The sequence below is a fragment of the Ctenopharyngodon idella genome, chromosome 11, assembly GCF_019924925.1.
Source record: "Ctenopharyngodon idella isolate HZGC_01 chromosome 11, HZGC01, whole genome shotgun sequence".
NCBI classification, from domain to species: Eukaryota; Metazoa; Chordata; class Actinopteri; order Cypriniformes; family Xenocyprididae; genus Ctenopharyngodon; species Ctenopharyngodon idella.
In genome coordinates, this window is record NC_067230.1 from 20,948,961 (window position 1) to 20,973,817 (window position 24,857).

At 36.6% G+C, this 24,857-nt stretch overlaps 2 protein-coding genes across 9 annotated transcripts in view; both read right to left on the bottom strand.

Annotated features, from left to right (window-relative positions):
* Window positions 1-209: 209 nt before the first annotated feature.
* Window positions 210-13,184, bottom strand: tmem51b (transmembrane protein 51b). Of its 2 annotated transcripts, none has more exons than XM_051912283.1 (3): window positions 12,827-13,184; window positions 3,157-3,621; window positions 210-1,946 (listed from the first exon to the last, which is right to left on the bottom strand). In XM_051912283.1, exons 2-3 carry the CDS (start codon window positions 3,537-3,539, stop codon window positions 1,514-1,516), a joined length of 816 nt encoding a protein of 271 aa, XP_051768243.1. In that variant the 5' UTR covers window positions 3,540-3,621; window positions 12,827-13,184; the 3' UTR covers window positions 210-1,513. The 2 variants fall into 2 exon arrangements, with proteins under 2 accessions (XP_051768243.1, XP_051768242.1); XM_051912282.1 differs by having other exon boundaries at window positions 12,845-13,174.
* Window positions 13,185-14,076: 892 nt separating this feature from the next.
* The window catches only part of kaznb (kazrin, periplakin interacting protein b), a 168,244-nt gene continuing 157,463 nt past the window's right edge, over window positions 14,077-24,857 (bottom strand). For 4 of the 7 annotated variants that reach the window (XM_051912274.1, XM_051912277.1, XM_051912275.1 and 1 more), the window contains 7 exons: window positions 19,804-20,003; window positions 19,406-19,524; window positions 19,091-19,322; window positions 18,886-18,987; window positions 17,102-17,268; window positions 15,724-15,832; window positions 14,077-15,598 (listed from right to left, as the gene is read on the bottom strand). In XM_051912274.1, the coding sequence (XP_051768234.1) occupies window positions 15,440-15,598; window positions 15,724-15,832; window positions 17,102-17,268; window positions 18,886-18,987; window positions 19,091-19,322; window positions 19,406-19,524; window positions 19,804-20,003 (1,088 nt within the window). In that variant the 3' untranslated portion in view covers window positions 14,077-15,439. Of the gene's footprint in view, window positions 15,599-15,723; window positions 15,833-17,101; window positions 17,269-18,885; window positions 18,988-19,090; window positions 19,323-19,405; window positions 19,525-19,803; window positions 20,004-22,869 lie in introns of those variants that run through there. The other 3 variants (XM_051912279.1, XM_051912280.1, XR_007932580.1) reach the window with 2 other exon arrangements.

Sequence of the window (24,857 nt, forward strand, 5' to 3'; positions counted from 1 at the left end):
CCACTCACAGTCAAATTAGAAACATTATATTGAAAGGCCTAAATGATTATCCAGTATGTCAAAACAGCAGTTGTTAAAAGTTAGTGCAGTTAAATTTATAATCATCGATTGTAATTCGATGTTGTTTGTACGAATCAGCCACTAGGGGGCACTATAAATCAGCACACATTATGTTTCAACTTAGGGAACCATAAAGATAAACAAAAAAATAGATTTAAAACATTTTATTAACTCCCACAAGAAATAAATAAAATACAGAGGTTTTCTGCTTTAAAATATTAATTACATCAACTACCCATAATCGTATTCCTTTTGTCACAAGTAAATAGTAACGACATCCATTTCCAAGATTCTACACCCCAATCAAATAATTAAACTGAATTATAACAAACTAAACTGTAAATAAAAACAAAAGTGTATCCTAAAAGGTGCAGTCTGCGAAAGCAATTTTGCTTACATATAAAAGGCTATTGAAAATAGTTAATCTGCAGCATGATGGCTTTGTTTGTCCAGCGAAACAGAGTTTGGAATAGTAGCCCAATCTTTAAAATTCATATTTGCACTTTCCCTAAAAAAATAAAATAAAAAAAACCTTGTTTATCAAGACCTTCCTTTTTTATATCACTTAATAGAATTTCATATTAATGCAGAATTTGTTCTAAAATAACAAGGTTACATTAAAAATTCCTACGGGTTTTGAGAACATTTTCAATTCCATTCTAATTCAAAAAGTCTTAATTTTGCACCCTTAAAATACAGTATAAGCAATAAATCTAGAATAAAAGAGGCAACGTTAATTGCAAACAGAACAGACAGTGACACATCGTTAATGAAAACATACTGGGAAATTATATTATATTATTAATTGGATTAATCAGAGTGGTACTGAATAAATTAGTTAAGCAAATTAGTTAGAATTAAATCTTCTATTGTATAAATGAATTTTGCATTCCTGCAAAATTGGCCACAGTAGCACTACCGGTTCAAATGTATTATATATTGAGTAAAAAAAACAACCTGAAATGAGTAAAAAAAAAAAAAAAAAAAAAACCTTAAAAAAACTAGAACATTTAGATTTAGGACAACATACTTGCATTTCAATCATGGCAAACAACATTTGATGGCATTCTTGATTTCTAAGTTATTCTCTAAGAATTTGTTTTGTTTTTATTTTTTGCAATGTACATTGTAGTTCTTTGGAAATAAAAACAGTAAATCTCTCTCAAGAGACGCACTGCGGCATTCATATCCTTCTTCATACAGTTAAAAAAAAACCAATACATTACTGTAACATCCTTCTTAGAATATTGAAAGTTCTGTTTAAAAAAAACAAGTAGGCTTTAGTGTTTTGTCCAAGAAGAATTGCGCATGAACATATCCTATTTCATAAATTGGCAGATTTGAGATACATTTATAGCTCTCACTGAAACTTTCTGCTTCTGCACAGATGAGTCAACATTTTCCAAACAACCCACAGATGCAAACACTCGACAAAAATCCAGTGACTGAATGATCACACTGCTTCTGTGGGTAGTTGAGGGGGCTTGTCCTCATACTGTGGTGGTGGGGTCAGCGGTTCAATGGCCACCCGACTCTGTCCGGGGTTTTGGATATTCAAACGAATATCCTTCACGTGGAGCTTCTCTGACTTGATCCTGCGCACTCGTAGAGGTCTGAGGAGGCGGCTGGCCCTGCTGCTGCTGCGGGCGGGCTGAGAGCTGGAGGTGGGAGCTGCGGGCTGGGGTCCGGGGCCAGGAGCTGGCTGAGGGCCATTACCTTCTCTCGGTTGCAAGCCTTCATTTTCAACGGCACCAATCAGATCTTCGTACGAGGGCAGCTGGTAACTCTGTCGCAAGTTGCTCTGTCGAATAGGGTACCGTCCGCTGGTGACCGCCTCCTCATAGGTGGGGACGTCATAGCTGGGTGAAGCTGGTTCACCAGTTGATCTAATATTTACATAGAAATATCATGACATGAGTTGCGTGCAGGTAAACATAACATATAAATCAATATGCTTCACCTAGATGAATAAAGGGAACTAGGGATGCACAATATATCAGCACTGATATTAGAGATTTTTTTTTTTTTAATTAACATTAACCTTAGTGCCTACCATTGGGGTTGGTAAGAGTTTTAGAGTTTTTTTTAATGTTTTTGCTCACTAAGGCTGCATTTATTTGATAAAAAAATACAGTAAAAAAAAAACAGTATTGTGAAATATTAATTAATTAAAAAAAAAATTATACAAGTTTTGTGTTAATATATTTTAAAATGTAATTTATTCCTGTGATGGCAAAGCTGAATTTTCAGCTGTCATTACTCTAATCTTCAGTGTCACATTATGCTATGATCCTCAAGAACATCTCTTTTTATCATCAATGTTGAAAGTAGTTGTGCTGCTTAATATTGTTGTGGAAACTGATTTTTTTCAGGATTCTTTGATGAATGGAAAGTTCAAAAGAACAGCATTTATTTGAAATAGATTTTTTACGGACCCCAAATATATCGACCAATATATATAATTAGTATATTATATATAATTTTTTATATATAATATTATATATAATATATAATTAGTATATCGGTCAATATTGTATATTTAATTGTGCTTATTTCCTCTATTTTTACATTTAAATTACCCTTGCTGTCATCTAATACTTGTTTAAAGAAAACATAAATAATTTACTAACAATGTCTTAAAATGAATATCCATTTTTCATACTGTACAATGGAATGCAGCATTTAAACAACAGATTTTTAAACTTGTTTAATTTCAGTATCAACCATTTATCCTCCATGAAAATAATTATTTGACAAATCTTTATCAGCCAGAATATTATTACTGGCGCATCCCTTTACAAACCTCGACATTAAAGGGATAGTTCACCCAAAAATGAATTGTGTCATCATTTACTCACCCTCAAACTTCCATAGTAATTTTTTCCAATCTATGGAAGTCACTGGGGCCCATCAACTGTTTAGTTATGGACATTCTTCAAAATATCTTCTTTTGTGTTCAGCAGAAGAAAGAAATTCATACAGGTTTGGAACAACTTGAGGGTGAGTAAATTTTTTGGGGTAAACTGTCTCTTTAATCCTTTCATCATCTTTTAACACCCCAGAGAAAGAGTGCAATGAGTATAGAGCAGTACTCACTCCTCATCCTGATCTCTACGAACATGATCCACATAATCAGCACCGCCTGCACCTGCAGTTTCCCTTTGTCTTTGTCGCTTCTTGTTCCTCACCCCAAGACATATAGCAAGGAGCAACATGGCAGCACCAGATCCAACCAGCACATATGCAACAGATGATGTCTTTCCTTCATCCCCAAAGATACTTCCATTGCCTGTGGTTGTAGCATTGTGTGTGTGTCCCCCTTCAGAAGGGACTATGCTCCACACAATCATAACAACGCCAAGTGCCACCAGGCCCACCCCCAGTGCACAGAGAGCATACTGGGAGCCCGAGCTACTGCCCTCTTGATTGGTGGGTGGACGCCTGTTTCCTGTACACAGAGGCCGTCCACTGGAGCACATAGCTGTAAATGCTCCTCTTGATTTTTCACGAACATACACTTACCCCGGAAGGGTGGTCCAAATGTGGAGGATGAGAGTAGAACTGTGACATGAAAGCAAAAAAAAAGAAAAAAAGAAAGAGTCAACCATTATAAACATTTCAACGAAGAGGAAATACTTCCTGGAAATGACTGGGAACGGGGCCTGTGAATCATAAGAAAAGGGTTTCTGTGTTTCAGCTCATTGGACACTACAGCAAAAATGATCCTTTTGGCACAATGCCACTCTAGAGGTCAAATGGGAGCATTCCATCATGTCATTGAAAGAATTACCATGTATGGACATTGTACAACTTGCTACAACTCTTCATAAAAATTTAGTGCTGCTTTCAAGTCATGTCAGTCTCGTATTTGTGAAACTAGCTAAAGTGATTTTATGTAAGTTTGGGGCCTGACAATTAAAAAAATCTAATTGGTATTGGTCATAATCTGTTATTGATCTTATTGTGAACAATTCATCCATGAAAACATTTCTTTTTTTCTATTTTTTGACCTCATAATTATCATTAATTTTATTCAGTGAAATGACAGACTTCTCTCTGGTGATGCATGCAAGACTTCTCCAGTCATTTTGTCGGCTTAGACCCCGCCCCTTCTTACAATCCACTGCAACCAGGTCTTACATTTTGTTTTCAATAATTGGTTTAACTCGGATGTACACTATATTGCCAAAAGTTTTGCCTGCCTTTACGTGCACATGAACTTTAATGACATCCCATTCTTAATCCGTAGGGTTTAATATGGAGTTGGTCCACCCTTTGCAGCTACAACAGCTTCAACTCTTCTGGGAAGGCTTTCCACAAGGTTTAGGAGTGCGTTCATGGGAATTTTTGACCATTCTTCTAGAAGTGCATTTGTGAGGTCAGGCAGTGATGTTGGCGAGAAGGCCTGACTCACAGTCTCCGCTCTAATTCATCCCAAAGGTTTTCTATCGGGTTGAGGTCAGGACAGTCAAGTTCCTCCACACCAAACTCGCTCATCCATGTCTTTATGGACCTTGGTTTGTGCACTGGTGCGCAGTCATGTTGGAACAGGAAGGGGCCATCCCCAAACTGTTCCCACAAAGTTGGGAGCATGGAATGGTCCAAAATGTCTTGGTATGTTGAAGCATTAAGAGTTCCTTTCACTGGAACTAAGGGGCCTAGCCCAACCCCTGAAAAACAACCCCACACCATAATCCCCCCTCCACCAAACTTTACACTTGGCACAATGCAGTCAGGCAAGTACCGTTCTCCTGGCAACCGCCAAACCCAGACTCGTCCATCGGATTGCCAGACAGAGAAGCGTGATCGGTCACTCCAGAGAACACGTCTCCACTGCTCTAGAGTCCAGTGGCGGCGTGCTTTACACCACTGCATCCAACGCTTTGCATTGCACTTGGTGATGTAAGGCTTGGATGCAGCTGCTCGGCCATGGAAACCCATTCCATGAAGCTCTCTACACACTGTTCTTGAGCTAATCTGAAGGCCACATGAAGTTTGGAGGTCTGTAGCTATTGACTCTGCAGAAAGTCGGCGACTTCTGCGCACTGTGCGCCTGTGATTTTACATGGCCTACCACTTCATGGCTGAGTTTCTGTTGTTCCCAATTGCTTCCACTTTGTTATGATACCACTAACTGTTGACTGTGGAATATTTAATAGTGAGGAAATTTCACAAATGGACTTATTGCACAGGTGGCAACCTATCACGGTACCACGCTTGAATTCACTAAGCTCCTGAGAGCGACCCATTCTTTCACAAATGTTTGTAGAAGCAGTCTGCATGCCTAGGTGCTTGATTTTATACACCTGTGGCCATGGAAGTGATTGGAACACCTGAATTCAGTGATTTGGAGGGGTGTCCCAATACTTTTGGCAATATAGTGTATGTCACAATAGAGAACTATAAGCTTAAGAATTTCAGTAATAAGGGTCAATCACTTCAGGGTCTTCTGTTCTATAAACAATGATATAGAAATATGATTGACAGTACAGTGATTCACATTTATAAGTGAGTAAATCACTTTCTTTGAGCCAATAAGTTTGAAGGGTGTCAATAAAGAATCGTAAGGAGGTAATTGGAATCATAGTTGCATTTTGAACGTTGAACATAAAAATCAGTTTGTACGCACTTTGCCCCTGCACACAAAAAAAGCCTGGCAGAAATTACAGTACAACTCATTTAGCCAGTTTATGAGTCAACAACGCTTGTGCAACAACATGTTTCCTATCATTTTGTGTGTGTGTGTGGCACACACTTTGATCTTCATTTTGTTGCACAAATGCTAAAAAGCTTCCTGTCTTTGTTGTGATGTGCTAAAAGAGAAAAGGAAATGTGACATTTCAGTCAAAAAAAACTAAATTATGATCTCTGAACTCCTCAAATGACAGCATCACTATAAGTAACAGAGACCATTTCAATGAAATAAAATAAATGCATTAAAGATAACATTTACAAACCTTTTACAATCTTCCATACTCATTTTTCAAAACATCAACAACAGCTTTCAGTGAATATCCTTGAAAGTAAAGATTACTAGCCATCAGGAAGACATGCACACTAAAAATCACCTCAAACTGATCCAGTGCACTAAGGTTAGGTTGCTGCCATACACTAACTGTTGCCATAACAACACAGCATTGTTCACTTGTGAATGTGGGCACTTCACTGTGCTCAGAATGAAAATGGGGAAGGGGTGTAATTTTAGGTAAAAGCTACTTTAAATTCACATTAAAACAGGACAAACAGCCTTATCTTTTAGCAAAACCAAATTTAAGTGAATTCATTTTATCTTTACAAAACACTCATTGTATTTAGTATATTTATACAAGACAGAATTTATACAATCTTAATACAGTTCGATTTTACAACACGTAAATACTTTGAGCAACATTAGGCGAGTGTGGATAGGCACGTTTTATCTTAAGGCGATGATTTGAGTGGTTTTTACAAACGTTTTATGTTTTGTGCACAGGTAGACCACTAAAAAAGAAATCACGATTGCAGGCATTGTGGGACCTCTCAGGATGACTCATCATCTGCCTGTGGGTGTAATTTATTTGAGGGCGAAGAGTAAATAGTCAAATATGTTTTATACTGTTCAGATTTCGATTTACAACAAGTGGCTTCAGGATGAAGAACAAATCAATGATTCTGCTATTCATATTTTGAGAGGAATGAGGAATGGAAGGATGGAGGAGAGAGACAGAAAGAGAGCAATTGTCTGTGTAGAAAGAAAGTGTATTTAGTTTGTGAACGCCTTACACATATAGGGGTACTTATAAAACAGGTTTGTCACAGAGCAAGACATGACAAGCACTGAATAATGTGCACACTAATTGTAAAAGCCTGTATTTGTTTCTCAAGACTGGCAGGAGGAATCTTGTTCAAAGGGATTTTAAATAGTTAAGCAACGGTCGACCGGCCATAAATCTGCTCCAAACACATGTTTTTTTGTTTTATTTTGGCCAATCTCTGTTCTGACCTTGTGCACAAACTGCATTGTAATCATCACCCAAAACGTAATTTGTGTGGAAATATTACGAAGTCTGTAAACACAGGCCAGAGATGCAACACGCTGAAGATGGACAATAATAAACAACGGCAGAAGCGCGGAGCCATACGTCACAGCAGTCTGAGGATAGCAGTGCCTGTGGCAGGCCATCGGTCCTGGTGTTGGGGTGGAGCTTATAGCATCATTAAAGGCATGTTCACACCAAGAACGATAACTATACTTGCATCCACACCATTGAACGATCACGATCTGTTCATTCTAAGCTCACACGCTGCGGTTTCAAAGTGCGTACAACGTCACTGAACATGTTTTTGCTGTTCTTGTGGCACTTACACGCCTTTAGGTTTCGAGTGAATCTAGCTACTAGTGTAATCAATCTAACCTAACCGTGAATTTAGCTGACGCAGTCAATATAGTGGAATAAAAACAACACCTAGTAATTTTCACTGCAACCTGAAATGAAGCAAGACAATGTTGTCGAAACTAATGCTTGATACCTGAGGTCATTTTATGTTACACTGTTTGCTAGCCTGGCATGATGATCTCATCTCCATTTATACTTCTCAACACTTATCCCAAAGGTATAACCGACTGTTTTCCGTAAATCCATTTTCTTTGAAGTAGGCTATCCCTGAAAAGGGGGGTTTGACTTGTCAAACAGTGATAGTTTTTTCTGGACCTCGCAATAAACTTCTCCGCAATGTCGTCTGCCATTTTAAAGGGTTAGTTCACGCAAAAAAAAAAACAAAAAAAAAACTGGGGGGTGAACTATCCCTTTAAATGTGTGAGCCCCTTAAATTCGAATGGATTCTGATTGGCTGTCAGTGTTTTATCATTCAACAACTGGAAAGAAATCACTCTGAAAGTGATCCCAACGATATCGTTCCTCTATAACATTATCATTATAGCTGTGATGTGGACAGTGTTATTCTTTTATATTTAGAAATATATCTTTATCGTTAACTTTATAGTTATCATTCTTGGTGTGAATGGGCCTTAAAGGGTTAGTTCACCCAAAAATGAAATAATGTAATTTATTATTCACCCTCATGCCGTTCTTCAGAACACAAATTAAGATATTTTTGTTGAAATTCGATGGCTCAGTGAGGCCTGCATAGCCAGCAATGACATTTCCTCTCTCAAGATCCATTACTGTACTAAAAACATATTTAAATCAGTTCACGTGAGTACAGTGGTTCAATATTAATATTATAAAGCGATGAGAATATTTTTGGAGCGCCAAAAAAACAAAATAACGATTTATATAGTGATGGCCGATTTCGAAACACTGCTTCATGAAGCTTCGGAGCGTTATGAATCAGGGTGTCGAATCAGCGGTTCGGAGCGCCAAAGTCACGTGATTTCAGCAGTTTGGCGGTTTGACACGCGATCCGAATCATGATTCATAACGCTCCGAAGCTTCCTGAAGCAGCGAACCACTGTACTCACATGAACTGATTTAAATATGTTTTTAGTACATTTATGGATCTTGAGAGAGGAAATGTCATTGCTGGCTATGCAGGCCTCACTGAGCCATCGGATTTCAACAAGAATATCTTAATTTGTGTTCCGAAGATGAACGAAGGCCTTACAGGTGTGGAACGGCATGAGGGTGAGTAATAAATGACATTTTCATTTTTGGGTGAACTAACCCTTTAACGAAATGAAAATTCTGTCATTAATACATTCATCTTTGGAAAACAAATTAAGATATTTCTGATGCAATCCGAGAGCTCTCTGACTCCTCCATAGACAGGAATTTAACCACCACTTTCAAGGTCCAGTAAGGTAGTAAAGACATCGATAAATTAGTCCATGTGACTGCAGTGGTTCAACCTTAATTTTATGAAGCGATGAGAATACTTTTTATGCGCAAAAACAAAACAAAAATAACGACTTTATTCAACAATATTTTCTCTTCTGTGTCATTCTCCTACGCTGTTTACCTCACAACGCTGGCTCATTATTGGCCGACGCTGTTCACGTGAGAAGCATGCGTGTGATGCTGAGGCAGGAACTGGCCAATAATGAGTCAGCGTAGAACCTGGAAGTGCTGAACGTAAACAGCGTAAGAGAATGACACAGAAGAGAAGATATTGTTAAATAAAGTCATTATTTTTGTTCTGTTTTTGCGCACAAAAAGTATTCTCATCGCTTCATAAAATTAAGTCTGAACCACTGCAGTCACGTCAACAGTTTTAACGATGTCTTTAGTACCTTTTTGGACGTACTACAACGACATGAGAATGAGTAATTAATGACAGGATTTTCATTTTTGGGTGAACTAACCCTTTAAGGGTAGGTTTAGTGGTTGGGTAGGGTTGGGCATTTGTTAAGGTAGAGCTTATAGTTACAGGGAAGGGTAGGGTTAGCAGTTGGGGCGGGATATGGAATCATCAGAACCACCCTAACTTCCTGTCTGACACTGCTGGCCGGGCACTGCTGTAAGGCAGTGGTTCCCAAACCTGTCCTGGAGGACCCCCCAGGACCTCCCTATTTCTGACACACCCATTTCAGGTCTTGCTGTCTCTACTAATGAGCAGATGAGTTGAATCAGGTGTGATATATGAGGGAGACATACAAAATGTGCAGGGCTGGGGGTCCTCCAGGACAGGTTTGGGAACCACTGCTGTAACGTATGGTTCTACCATTAGATTTTATCTCTAGATGGATGCAAAGAGGAGAACAGAGACGTGCCAGCAGAGAAAATACTGTACCAGGCACAGCAAGCTCACTGTTCGTGATGCCTGCAAAATTGGAAGAAAAATATAAATATTGAATTGGGGGTGGGGATTTATATAAATGTATCTCTGAAGGGAACTGACTGTTTTGATGGCATTATCTTTTCCTCTTATTTCTTCTTCATCTGGATCATGATTAAATGAAGTGGTTGCCTCTAATTTCAAATGGCTACATGCATATTTTTACATAGGCCAATTTGGCCTGTTATAGAGCAAATAAACAAATAAATTTACATAAAGAAAAAAAAAAAAGATCAGTAACTGGTTTCCAAAGCAGCCAATTTGCTTTAAAAAACAAACCACAATAGAATTTATCCTCAGGAGAGAATCTGTGAGAAAATAGCTTTATCTTTTGCCCAATTCTAGCCTTAAATGAAAGCTATATATTAATCACATGCAGATTTGGGTATGTGACATGTCTACAGGAGTTCTTGAGAGCAAAGAACATTAAATTCTGGTTAAAACAAAAGAAACATAAAATAGGGAAATATGACAAAAGACCAGGAAGGCCTGTCCAAATACACAGAGCAACACTTGCTCCCCGTCCTGAAGTAAACAGACACAGATCCACAGGTCACACTAAATGCCCCCATCTAAACATGCACCCCATGACCTTATCTGAGCTGATCTGAACTTATTCTTACAGAATACATGGAAGAATCGTCACACAATAACTCAATATAAATTGAGTATAAAGTGCTTGCATTTGTGTCTTGTCTGGAATAAAAATTTTATAACACTGTTTATCCAAACTAAATGCAATGGTTTTGTAAAAGGTGGTTGTACCTGTGGGTAAAATAAGGTCAATCACAGAATTGTCATATAATAATAGAAAAATATTGGGATGAAGTGATTAGACAGATAAATTTCACGTGACTGAAATATGCCCTGAGAGCCTTATTCTTGATAAACTCCCTCCATATTAAAATATAAAACAGAAGAATATATTTTAGTAATTATGATTGTGGCCCTGAAGTAAATAATGAAAACAAGGTTCAAAGCAGAACTTTCACTACTCCATAGATGGAGAGAAACAATTATGGAAATCTAACAGATGGAGACATCAATCATTTAGTTTGAAAGTGATGATGAATATTTCTGTTTTAATTATTTATTTATTTTTTACATTAATGAGCTAAAATGTACAATTCTTGAGTTGGAGTGATTCCATCAACAGATGTTTAAAAAAAAAAAAAAAAAAAAAAAAAAATTTTTAAATGTACTTTAATGTTATTGTTGTTTATTTTGTTCCACTTCCATTTGCATGTTTTGATTATATTTGATTATCTTGAAGAAGAAAATATATATATAAAAAGATTTGACAGCTTTTTTATTGATAAGCAGACCTTGTGGTTACCATGGTGGACAAGATACACTGTTTGAACGAGACGCCATATTAATTTATAACGATTTTACATTAGTAACAATAAGTAGTAACCATGGAATTTCGCCAGTTACCATGGCAAAGCTTTATAAGGAGCTCTGATAAGGGCAACCCAAGCAGATCGTATTTCTACAGCTTCAGTGTCATTGTTTATAGTACAAAAAACCCTGGGAAAAATCAATGACCTCAATAAGTTTGTTTCAAAATTTTGTTTTAAAGACTTACTGACCAATTGGAAATGGGCCTATTAGAAGCAATTTTATTTATTTATTTATTTTTTAATTAAGATCATTATATAGACAAAGAAAGAAGCAGTCACAATGTAGAACAAATAATAATAATAATAATAATAATAATAATAATAAAAATTAAAAAAAAAAAAAAAGGTACAAGACAGGGGTATATAACTAATCACAGAAGATCAAAAGACTAAAAGATTAAAAGACTTACAAATTTCGATTGTTTTTAAAGCCTTCTTGTTACATGAGTTAAGGATAGCCCCAAAGTAATGCTGCAATTCAGCAAGCAAAACAAAGTGGTTTCTGACCTGAAAATTTACATTTATGTATATAAAATTTTGTTAATAAAATAAGAAGATTAAGTATATTTTGTTTTCCAATAAATGCTCTTTTTTTCCAATTAACAATTCCAAACAAAACATTTTCCCAAAGTAAGGAAAAATCCTTATCAATGTTCTCAATAACAAATAGGGAAAAGTCTTTCCACAATAATTTAGAGTAATGGCAAAGCCAAAACAAATGCACAATGGGTGCTGTTTGCAAAAAGAACAATTTCTATCAATATCTTTTTTAAATTTCTTTAAGAAGGTATTAACAGGATATACACGATGGATAATACGAAATGAAACTTCTCTTATTAGTAATTAAGTATCTATTTGGAATCAACCAAACTTTCCTCCAGGCAATATCAAAAGCTACAAAGATATTCCAGTGAACTGTGACATTTGGAATTGATACATTTTCCTTGAGAAATAATAAACGTATTGACCTATTAGAAGAAAAGCAATATTTACTACTGTAACAGTAGAGTCTAAAGAAGATAACATAGAGGGATAGGGGATATGTTGAAATAGTCTAATAACTCCAGATGATATGGCACCGAATACAATAGCAAATTCCTTAAGGGTAATGGGAATATTAAAACGACTAAGAAATTCCTCATAGTTTAATAAAAGGCCATTTGCGTTAAATAATTGACTTACAAGCAAAATATTGCCTCAAACCAGCGCTGGAAGAATAGAGATCTGCTTTTATATATTTTAGAAACAATGTAGGCCTACTATAGTTTCAATCAATGACATCAGATGTGACGATATACAAATGTGCACTCAGAATAAGACAGAATAAAAATGATTCTTGATTTATGAACTTTATCTTACTGACATGGGCCAATTATTGCGAAGAAGACCTTGACTATCTTTCACGATATTTTGAAACAATGTTAAACAATACAAGAAACAGCATTCTGAAGAATCTCCGGTGCTACTTTCTGTCAGTAAAGTCAAACATCTCACCGATTCCGAATAACGACAAAATATCGCATAAACCAAGTTGAAACGAAAGTATACGGCCTAAACTAAGCTCTGCCGCGATTCAACGCCCTTCGCACCTTGTGTCATTAAAGTACCTGAGGCAGGTGTCGCTCCCAGCCGCAGGTGAAACGGACGTCTTCAGGATCCTTTCATTCGATCAAGGAAGAAAAAAGCTGTATGAATTCCTGTCCTCCTCAGTCACTCTGCTTCTATCTACAATTTGAGGGCTTAAACAGAGACAGGAACTTTGTTTAAAATCAACTCGACTGCAACCCCTCAGTTGTAAAAAGTTAAGTAGACGCTTGGTCCTAAAGCGAGTCGGGTTTCATAGAAGAGAAATAAGATAAAAGTTATTTTAAACTGATCATTTGTAAAACCTTGTTTCATTTGATAAAGTTCAGGTTATAGCTTTTATGGGTTAAAAATAACTTGTTCATAAAGGTTCGAATGACTGCATGCAATTTAGAACAAAATTTGAGTCTCTCCAAGAAATTTTACTTACAAACCTTAAAGAGATAGTTCACCCAAAAATGAAAATCCTGTCATAATTTACTCGACCTCAAGTTGTTCCAAACCTGTATAAATTTCTTTGTTCTGCTGAACACAAAGGAAGATATTTTAAAGAAAGTTTGTTACCATGCCGCTTTGGGGCACCATTGATTTCCATAGTATTTTTTTCCATACTATGGAAGTCAATGGGGTCCATCAACTGTTTGGTTACCCATATTCTTCAAAATATCTTCTTTTGTGTTCAGCAGAAGAAAAAAATTCATACATGTTTGGAACCACTTGAGGGTGAGTAAATGATGACAGAATTTTCATTTTTGGGTGAACTATCCCTTTAATTAACTGATGACTCATAAACCATTATTGTAAAAACCTAGGTGATTCCCGAGGAAACCCATGGTTCATGCTCATTCTTTTCCGGGTTTTAGGAGTGAAAACAGAACGGCTCTATTCTATTTTAATATATTTTAAAATGTAATTAATTCCAATGATGGCAAACCTGAATTTTCAGTGCCACATAATCTACCAGAAATCATTCTAATATGCTGATCTGGTGCTTTTATCAATGTTGTTGTGGAAACATGATACATTTCTTTTTTTTTTTTTTATGATTCTTTGATGAATAGAACATTCAAAAGAACAACATTTATTTGAAACAGAATCTTTTGTAACATTATAATTCTTTTTTTAATGTCACTTTGATCAATTTAATGCATCCTTGTTGAATAAAAGTATTAATTTCTTATAAAAAAAAAAAAAACAGCCTACTGACCTCCAAAAAAACACCTGACAAACAAACACACACACAGCGACACTCAAATATATGCATGTAGAGTTTATATTTGTCTATACAGATTATTGGTATGCATCTATAAACAAATGTTTCTCAAAAGTACATTTTCACTAATGCCACAAGGTACAGTTATATCAAAATGATTTGTGATTGCAAAACCCACCTTAAAAACGCACCTGCAACTGCTATATTCTTGAGCTGTGTATCTGCTGGTATGCTGTGTGACCGATGTCTATAAATAGACATTTCGAGTCAAACCAAGCAGGAAATCTGTGATTCATAATTGGCATTTCTAACTGATTTGAAGAAGATCTGAAAATAATAATTGGTTGAATTTGTGAAACGTACTCATTAATCATGTTATCTAACCTGTCGACCCACATGACAAAGCCCAATGCTGTTGCACGCTGAGTTGCAAAACTAGTTTTGCTCTCGGTGCCCTGTGGCTCTGTGTGGGAAAACTTGGGAAAACACAGCTGCAGAATGCGCAGTGCACGCGCTGCATTGGCTTGTAGATTGAATACTGCATTTTACCTTCCCATACATTCATCTGGGAGCCCTGCTCATGACAGAGATTGATTCTCTCACTCCTTAAAGAGATGATTAAAGGCTTTCCTATCAGATCACTCTTGCATTTCCTTATTGTGCATGATAGTCACTATACAATGCATTTATATATATATATATTCCATTGAACAAACTGATTTGCATGCATGGTAAGACAGAGACGTTGAAAATCACAAGGGAATAAGAGATAAATTTTTTCGTCTTTCATTCCCTTAAAGTTTTTTATTATTATTATTATGTGGGAAAACTTCAATTAAACTGGAGTGATCTTTATGAAACTAATCTATTACCCACACAACAATGCTAATGGCTGTTGCTTTTTGATTTTGTATGGAAATGAGACTTTGAAAACACAAACATCTTGGTCAACAGATGTCTTAAAACAAAGAAAAGGCATTGCTGAGGCATTCAAAACATTTTCACAATGTATTCACAGCACTATTCCTCATTCCTCACTCGTTTTCCATAACTTTAAACAAGCACAGTGTTGTGATGACCTTGATGGAGGGAATGGACATCTGAACATGTGGTATTGATTTCAGCTGCATACCTACAGTTCTGACTGGAATTTACAGGAATCAGGACAAGTTCATCTAAGTATTATGTTAGTAACAAAATATTTCATTTTTTTTTAATGCAGCGTGTTTATAAAATGTTTAATTAAGTGCTTAGTTGCGATTCGGTGCCAATACAAAATTCTCTAAAGTGCAAATGGTCAATTTTCAAATCTCTTTTACAAATAATTGAGCTCATTTGGTCCATTTAGAGGTTAGGGGAGGTTCACTCTTCCTAGTTCATCCAAGGTAAACACAGAGCGTTGGCCTCAGACATTTGTGATCTCTATGCTCGAGTAACCGTGCATGGGACTGCCCTTGGTCCTTTGCAGGATCTTGATGCGATCTTCTCTGGGTGGTGATCCACAGCCGCCTTGAAAAGTCAAGTCCCTCCCAACAGCGACCAGTGGGTTGAATCTCAAAGGGCTCTGAGGAATGACAGAAAGGTTATTTATCCTTTTACAGATTGTTAACAATAACATAGGGGCACAAAGTCCACCATTTGTCTTGATTTTGACAGACTGTTGTGTGTAAATAACAGGACAGCCCATACCTTGCCAACTTTTTGCCTGGGGGAAAATCCTTCCTCAGTTTTGCGGCAGTTTGAGGCAGGCGAATGTGTAGGAGTCCCCTCTTTCCTGTAGTCCTGAGCCTGATTAGTTCTGTAAGACAGAAATACCACTCAATCTCACTCATAAAATCAATACAGTTACTGTGATTTTTACATGGCTACTCAACAAATAAATAAATAAATGAAATACAGGGAAATTAAATACTGATTTGAGTTGAAATGTATGCAATAATGCATATTAAATAACAGTTATATAATATAAATGTAATGGGGGTTAATCAACACATACTGCAAATTCAAAACAAGTAAGGCATTCATTTATTTTTTAGCTAAACAGGCTATTAAAATAAATAATTCAAATTATTTTTAAATGCCACAAAACTTGGAGCAACTTTACCAAACATTTGTGTAAATAAACATACATATAGCGCTTAAAATATTACAACCGTAGAAAAGATGTTCCTGAGATTCGATATCTTTTTACAAAATGAAAAAACATGAGAAATGTGAAAGTAGCGCCGGCCTTTTTCTGATGAGCGGACTGATACACCGTGCTATGGACGACGACGACCGCTGGATGGCGCGACTGACAAATCAGAATCGAACATTCCAGAGTGCCGCGTAAATTTCTTTTTGAGGTGAGTGTATAGTGGACTTTAGTCATGTTACTTTCAGTAGACAAAAACATGAAAATGATAAGTGGTCTAGGAGCTTTATACAGCCAGCAAGTACATGCCACTGAAAACACAAGAAGTCTATCCCTCACAGTCTCGCGCTTTTTATAGCGCTGCTAGGAATAAAGTTTATAGAAATAGACTTGCGCTTATGACTATTGGCTGTTCTAGCCTGGAAAAAATGCTTTTTTTTGTCATGCTTTGAGCGTTTAGAAACAAAATTTATGAGGCAGTTGTTGTCATATTTCATTGGTGATTTCAAATCTGAAATTTAATCGTGAGCTTGGTGAACAGCTTTGGAGAATTTGATGTTTCCCCATTCAAAGAGATAGCTGTACTTGCATGACTGAATTAAAATAGCTGCCTGAGAGGCATTTCAAATATGGCAACCAAATGAAATGACTTTAGTGGTATCCATCATTTTCTCCATAAGAGTGGGCGTGGCCATTTGTAAACTGAATGTGTCTGGCTTCCGGTGTCATCCACTTCCAGTTATTTTTAGCTGTACAAAACAGCTTGTTAAAGCTGCTTGATACTGCAAATTGGTACTTCTTACTATATTATTTTAATGTATTGTAATTACACACAGGTTTGTTATTCTTCTCGATATTGAAGGTTAATGACAAGTCCTCTAGCTTGTCATATGCTATTATAAAATGACTATACTGAAATGAAGCTGCACACACCTTGCTGGATTGAGAAGCACTTTCATTTCCTCGTACAGATGACGATGGATCATGTGTTTATTGTTGGGGATGTCTAGAGCCTTGGCCATGCTGTCCGCACTGAAGGTCGGATCTAGAACCATCACGGCTCCATGGATGCCACTGTTCTGAAGGCTGTCAGCATACTCCTGCATAAAAGACAACAGGTTGGACATTATGTGAGAGTAAATGTCTTACGAAAAATATCAAACCAAGTAGTAAATGATGCTAAACTTTTTCTAAGGTCTCCGAGACATTTTTGCAGTTATTTATAAAATTTATACATTTAGCGTGGTTTAAGTATCCTATATATTTTTGGGGCCTATGTATATTCCCCACTGTTCAAAAGTTTGGGGTCAGTAATGTTTTTTAAAGAAATTAATACTTTTATTCAGCAAAGGTGCATTAAATTGATTAAAATGCATTCAAAAAAAAAAAAAAAAAAAAAAATCAAATAAATGCTGTTCTCTTGAACTTTCTAGCCTATTTATCAAAGAACCATGAAAAAAAAAAAAAAAAAGTTTCCACAAAAATATTAAGCAGCACAACTACAGGTAAGCTAGATATTTTACTTTATAACTTGTTAAATATGGATTTTTTTTACACAAACGCATCGCTTCGCTTCAGAAAGCCTTTAATAACCCCCTGGAGCCGTGTGGATATTTATCAGGATATCTATTAATATATCTCCGATTGTGTTAAAGGTGCAATATGTAATATTTTCTGTCCGCTAGAGGTCGCTAGAGGCATATTCAAAACAAAGGCGTAGCTTGATGACACCAAGTTTGAGCGTGGAATCTTGGGACATGTGGTCTTCACCTCAACGGCCGGTGGAAAATAATCGAGATAAGACTCGGGATGAAATCATGTTCATGGATGCGATTATTAACGTTACTGCAGTATGAAGCAGAGCAGGACCGAGTGTTGTGGGAGCTGAACGAGGCCGCTGGAGCGATTGAGCTGACACACGCCTCACGAGCAGCGGAAATTTTATTATGCCGCAGTCGCCGGCGCCGCTTCCGCTTTTCCAGTCATGAGTATGAGGTAACACAGCTCTGTTTATCATATTGGACACATTTTAGTGTGTTGAAAATGTTACTCTGTGCGTCGCTCGGTGGCTGCTGTGAGACACTGCAGTAAGATGGCATGCAATTAATTTTAAAACGTATTGTATGATGGAGAAAATGCTGTATTACTGTTACTAAAAATAAAGCTGCATCTGATTATGCTATGTTAGCTACTTCACAAAATAGTGTTTTTCTCTGAGGCATGGTAAAGCATGGTACTTGCAAAATATATTTAGTTTTCTGTCTATAAATATATCAAAACAGTTGTTCCCTTGTCTATTAAAACATGTAATATATTAAAGCGTCTTTGGTTTCTACAAAATAAAACCGGAAACTGAGGGTAACGCGGGTATGACACCATTGACAGGCGACTTCTCACACGTCCCGGAGCCTTGGTTAAAATTGCAATTTTCTCACGATTTACAAATAGTTGCAAACATTTAGGATATTGTAAGTACTCAAGTGAACAAAATATATAACACCGGCCTAGTGGTTTTTGGATATTTTACTGCAAAATTCTTACATATTGCACCTTTAATCAGAAAGAAGAAAGTCATACACACCTAGGATGGCTTGAGGGTGAGTAAAACTTGGAGTAATTTTCATTTGAAAGTGAACTAATCCTTAAAAAACATAAATAATCTTACCAACCTCAAACTTTTCAATGGTAGTGTACATGAATTTTTAGGTCTTACCCACCTTAAGATCAATGTCTCTGATCCATTTAATAACACGGTGGCTGGTCCAGACCACCGGATCCAGATCCCGATTCTCACACTGAGCACGACGTGCCTGTATAGCCTGCGGAGATGTTATGATGCCACAAAATGATCAATGTATTTTACAATATCACCAACAATACTTTCACATTTCATATTTTCAGAGTGAATACAAGAATTCTTGCCTCTTTGTCGAAACTGAGCATTTGCAGAAGCTGAATGGCTGATAGGATGCTGGTGACATGAAATTTGTTGGTGATGTTGAAGATGGTCTCCAGGTCTCTTCGTGTGATAGAGTTCAGTACTCTGCCGTCCACTAACTGGTTGTGGAAGACCTGCGAGTACTGCGGGAGCCCGACGTCACCCAGCCAGGTCTTAGACACCCAGTGATGATCCATATCAGCAGCTTTGGAAAGTCTGAGTGACAAAAATGAAACCCAAAACCAATGCCAATGCACACATCTGTGTGTACTCTAATCTAAGTAAGTGTGGCCGCTCACCCTCGTCCATTCTCTGCTTCTCGGTAGTCCTCAATAGCTAGACGCAGCTTCCTGCGGTGCATGGGGCTGTTGATTCCCAAGCCCAGCTCCAGATCCTCATCGGTCAACCCCAACAACACCTGCAACAGGAAGCAGCTCGCTGTGACATCACTAGGTCTTCCAGTTTAACAGAGTAATCATCAACTAGATTAATGTCAGGCACATTTGAAGCATCAGGGAAGTAAATATTTGTTGGACAGTAGGATAAAGTACTAATCTTTTTAATTGAAAATGTTATGTCACTTAATCAAGGAGAGGATTATAAATAGCTTATTAGTATTTTTGCTTTTAAAAATGGCTAAAAAAAAATGCACATGGTAGGAAAAGAATAGGAAAAAATAAAGAGGAGAAGCATTTACCTTCCCACTCTTGACATTCTCAGAGCAGGCACGCATGTACATGGGCATTGCCATGACAACCTCCAGCCAGGCCTGCACAGTGACCGCCCTCCACAGAGACATGGGCTTGCTGCGCGTAAGCTCCGCCTGCTGCAGCCGCTCCAGCTGCTCCTCGCCATCTGATAGGCTGGGATGGTTCTGGCTGGAGAGGCTGTCTGAGTCTGGATTGGTCAGGAGGGGCAGGAATAGGAGGGGGGGCAAATTTAAGGGGTTCAGAGGGGTTGAGAGCAAAACAAAAATGCCTTATCCATTTTGCACATAAAAGCCTTTTTATTGCTGTCAGGAAAAGCGCCCACCTCCATCTCCTCCTGTTTACTTTCAGTATTTTCTGCTCTTAAAAAGCTTCTTAAATGAATCATTGCTTTCTAGCAAGAACCGACAACCATAATTAGGCCTGCGGTCAACATTGACAGGTCTTATCTATCCTCATATAACCCACACACCCTCAGAAACAAAACCACTTTTACCACCTCAGATTTGAACTACAGATTTAAACCACTTCACTTCCTTCCCCTTCCTATGTGAAACTAACATTGAATTTACTTGCTTTTATATGCTAATCTAATAACGAGAACATTTTACAGCATTGTTTACTATAGCACATATACAGTCAAACCAAAATGTATTCAGACATATTGAACATTTCATTCATTAATACAGTTTATTCACTATAATGGTAATAAAATATGACAAGATCTCAGAGTTAAACTGTGCCAGAAAATTTATCTTAATTATGTCAGATAACACTTAAGCAAAACATGGTCAGATCAAAATGTCTGAATAATTTTTGGTTCCAAATTTTTATCAATTTTACTGGTAGTCCACTGTATGAAGAATTATTGGGTATAATATGTCACAGTTTACTTTATTTTGCTATCCTCACTTATATAAATGAACTATAGTGTCCTGCACACACTAGTAAAATATATCAAAAACGTCTGAATAATTTTTGGTTTGACTGTATATGTACATTGTTGTCACAGGCCTTTTTGTTTTATAGTTCATTGACCACAATTTAATAACATGATTTTTTTTCCCCGAAGTTAATACTTCAGTCTTTAAACTTCAAAATTTCACATTTGATTCAATGCGTTAACTTGTTGTTTCTGTTATTTGTGAAATTGTATTCACACTTTATATTAGGTGTTATATTAACTACTATGTACTTATATAAAAAAAATGGTTAGGTACAATGTACTTATTTCAAATTCATATTGTATTGCAAAAGACTTGCTGCTATTGAGGGATATGGGTTAGGTTAGGCACAGGTTTTGTGGTATGGTTATGTTTAAGGGTGGGTTACAGTGTAAAGGAAGGTAATTACAGTGTAATAACAAAATATTTACACGCAGGTATTTAAAATTTAAGTACAATGTAAAAACATGTATTTACACTATAAGTGCATTGTATCAAATGATTAATTTAAATTTTAGTACACAGTAGTTAAAGGGTTAGTTCACCCAAAAATGAAAATAATGTCATTTATTACTCACCCTCATGCCGTTCCACACCTGTAAGACCTTCATTAATCTTCGAAACGCAAATTAAGATAATTTTGTTGAAATCCGAAGCTTCCTGAAACAGTGTTTTGAAATCGGCCATCACTATATAAGTCGTTATTTTGTTTTTTTGGCGCACCAAAAATATTCTCGTCGCTTTATAATATTAATATTGAACCACTGTACTCACATGAACTGATTTAAATATGTTTTTAGTACATTAATGGATCTTGAGAGAGGAAATGTCATTGCTGGCTATGCAGGCCTCACTGAGCCATCGGATTTCAACAAAAATATCTTAATTTGTGTTCTGAAGATGAACAAAGGTCTTACAGGTGTGGAACGACATGAGGGTGAGTAATAAATGACAGAATTTTCATTTTTGGGTGAACTAACCCGTTAAAGATGCTTGTTATAAAATGGGGCAATTTCTGAGTGAAAATTCTTTCAAAGTAAATCCTACATCTTTTCAGTGTAGACTCTTTGGTTCAACTTAAAAATATACTGAGTTCTTTATATTAATTTATTTCCTTTTAGATGTTCCGATAAACAAATGAAAATGAAAGTCAACAGATTTAAAAAATGCCACATAATCCACACATGTAGTTTCATGTCTGCACCAGCAGGTGGCGCCATATAAACTCTTATTGAGCTCATTCTGCTGTAGTGATGTCATCCTTATAGTGCTTGACTTTCAGTTGAATCTAAATCAATTAGATGTATAGCTAATTATGTACATTATTTGGTTTTTAATATGGCCCCTCCTAATGCCAAAAATGTGTCCTGGCAGATTGAAATCACCCTGAGGGTTCAGACTGAATCATTCTTCTCTTAAGGCTTCATCAGATTTTAAGTGGCTGAAAAAATTACCTCTATAAAACTCATTATCTGATAGGCATAGAGGACACCTATTTCGAACCTTTAGAGGAAATAGGCACTCATCTAAGCAAAGACAGAGCCTTGACCTTGTTCGAGACATCCGCTGGCTTTTGGAAAAATGGATTTTAATGGAGATTGCAATCTGTTACCATTTCAAATAATGAGAAGGAAAAACTCAATTGCTCTGAATTTACTGTAGCATGCTCTCCATCATCCTTCATGAGACTGTGATTAGAAAACTCTCAAGTAAGCCTGTATAATGTACTTTTTATGATATATAAATATGTAATCCCTAATAAATGTGTAGCATCTTTAAATGGAGCCTTAAACTAAATGAAATAAAAGTCAGTTGGTAGTCATGAGATGATGTTTTGGGTAGAGGTGCACATGACCGTGCTCATGTTTTGGACAACGGTGTGCATGATAGACTTGTTCCAGTTGACATATTCATATGAGTTATGAATGTAGTGAGTTTGGGGCATTCTCATCCACTGAGGTAAGACAATGTTAGGACACGTGTTAACACAGATGGTGGGAATGGGGTCACCCCAAACCACGGCAACCCCAGAACAAGAGGGTTAAGAGGAAACCATTATGACAACTTGCACACAAACACACACACAGGGTCAAGAAGAAAGGCACATGGATGTTGGGTTATGTGTTTTTATTTTAAAATAAGTTTTATTTTAATTGTTTCTTTTTTCTTTTTAAATCTCCAGAATGTTAAAACCTTCTCATCAAATTCAAAGATAGTCTGGTTTCATTGAAATGACCTCTTTCCTAATCTTTAAATAAATTCTTTAATAGATTTAATCTTATATCTGACATAATCTACTTTACAAACCTTACAACATAAAATCATTAGAGTGACATGAGGAATGAAGTTCAGTTTAATTTAAAAGATCAAAAAAAAAAAAAAAAAAATCAGTGCCACCAAGATGCAAAGGAACGCTTGAAACGGAAAGAAATATGTGATATGTCAGCGAGACAAAGGTCATGAAATCATTGGGTTCAACATTAATGGAAAAGAATGTTATGGAAGCAGGGTGTGTTATGAGTTCTTACAGACATTCTATTTGCACACTTGAAAGAGCAGAGAAAAGAAAATATTCCAATGTATTTTCTTGTGTTCTGCAAGCTGCACTGTAACCCTTTGGCACTTTATTGATGTAAGGTCAGCACCTGGTTTAAGTATATTCCAGATTTGTGTGTAAATAGTGGAAACGAACTTTCCTGATATAACTTCAAAATAGGTTATAAAATGTGAAATTTTTAATATGGAAACAGACTAATAAATAATGCTACACATCTTTTAGCAAAGGTGATCTGAGAAGCATCGGACCACGCAAAAATAGCTCGACAAGGCCAGTCTGATGCATATTGTAACTTCAGTCCAGTTAGAACTGAATTACTCCATCCTTTTGCAATCTGTCATCATAATGGAACTAAAACACCATTTATTCAGTCTTTCCAGACAATAAAGTATAGATTTTGGGAGGTTTTCATTTCACATTTGTCAAGATTAAAAAGATCCTTGGTACAGCCTTGCAAGAGGACATGATGCATAATAAAATATTAGCTTTCAAATGATCATTATCTCGGTTTGGCAGCTGTCTGAGTGTAACTCTGAGGTAAACACACAAAATTCACCTATTAATGTGCGGTCACATTTACTGTTGCTCTGCAAAATTTTGCGGGCGAAATCCAGTCATTTCATGTGATGCGAGGGCTAAAATTTGACGCATCCACCAATAGAAAGCTTTGAAAAGTGACTTCTGTGTGAGCTGTGCTTCATACATCGCTACACTACGATGGACAATAGACCTTTTTTTTTATACCCGCAAAATCTCACAGAGATTGACCGCACCTTTACGCAGATGTTCCTAAGAGATTAGATTACTGAGGTGAACAGCTAAGGCAAACGTTTAGAAAACCGTCTTATCTGGATGTAACCGAGTAGATCGTAACGTAAACATTAAAAGTGCACTCAGTGATTTTTCATGGCATGGACACAAAGTTGACAGATATCATGTAGAAATGTCATATTTTCAGTCGGCCAAGAGAGTGTTGAATCCAATCATGTGATCTGTATAGTGACCTAAACATGGCCACGCCATGCAAGTGACCTGCTAAAATAAAACCTCTTTTATTATTCTCACATCTCATGTGATCATGTCATGTTAACATTTCCTCTAATTTCTTTATTCAAATTTTTTAATGATGGGAAAAATGACAGAGTGCACCTTTAAATCTTTCAGATGGAGCTCACGCTATGTGTTTGAAGACAGCCTGGAGCTCTGGGTTCATGGTAAAAGCAGTCATGAAAAAGAAGCATTCCACATGAAGACATCGGCAAACACAAGGTGCACAGAAGTTCCTATTTACAAATGCTCAGCAGTAATTCAAGTTTCCAGTTTATAAAAAAAAGAGACATATATTACCACAAATAAAGCATTATAACAGCATAAACATATACACACGCAAATGATCCCATGTATATATTTATATGAATGTAAACATATGTACATATGCATACATATATAAATATATATTTCATTTACATAGATGTTTTTAAGTGTCGTTATGTACATTTCAAGGAGGCAGCAGTTCTTCCTCTTTCCTGTATTTTTCACGGGG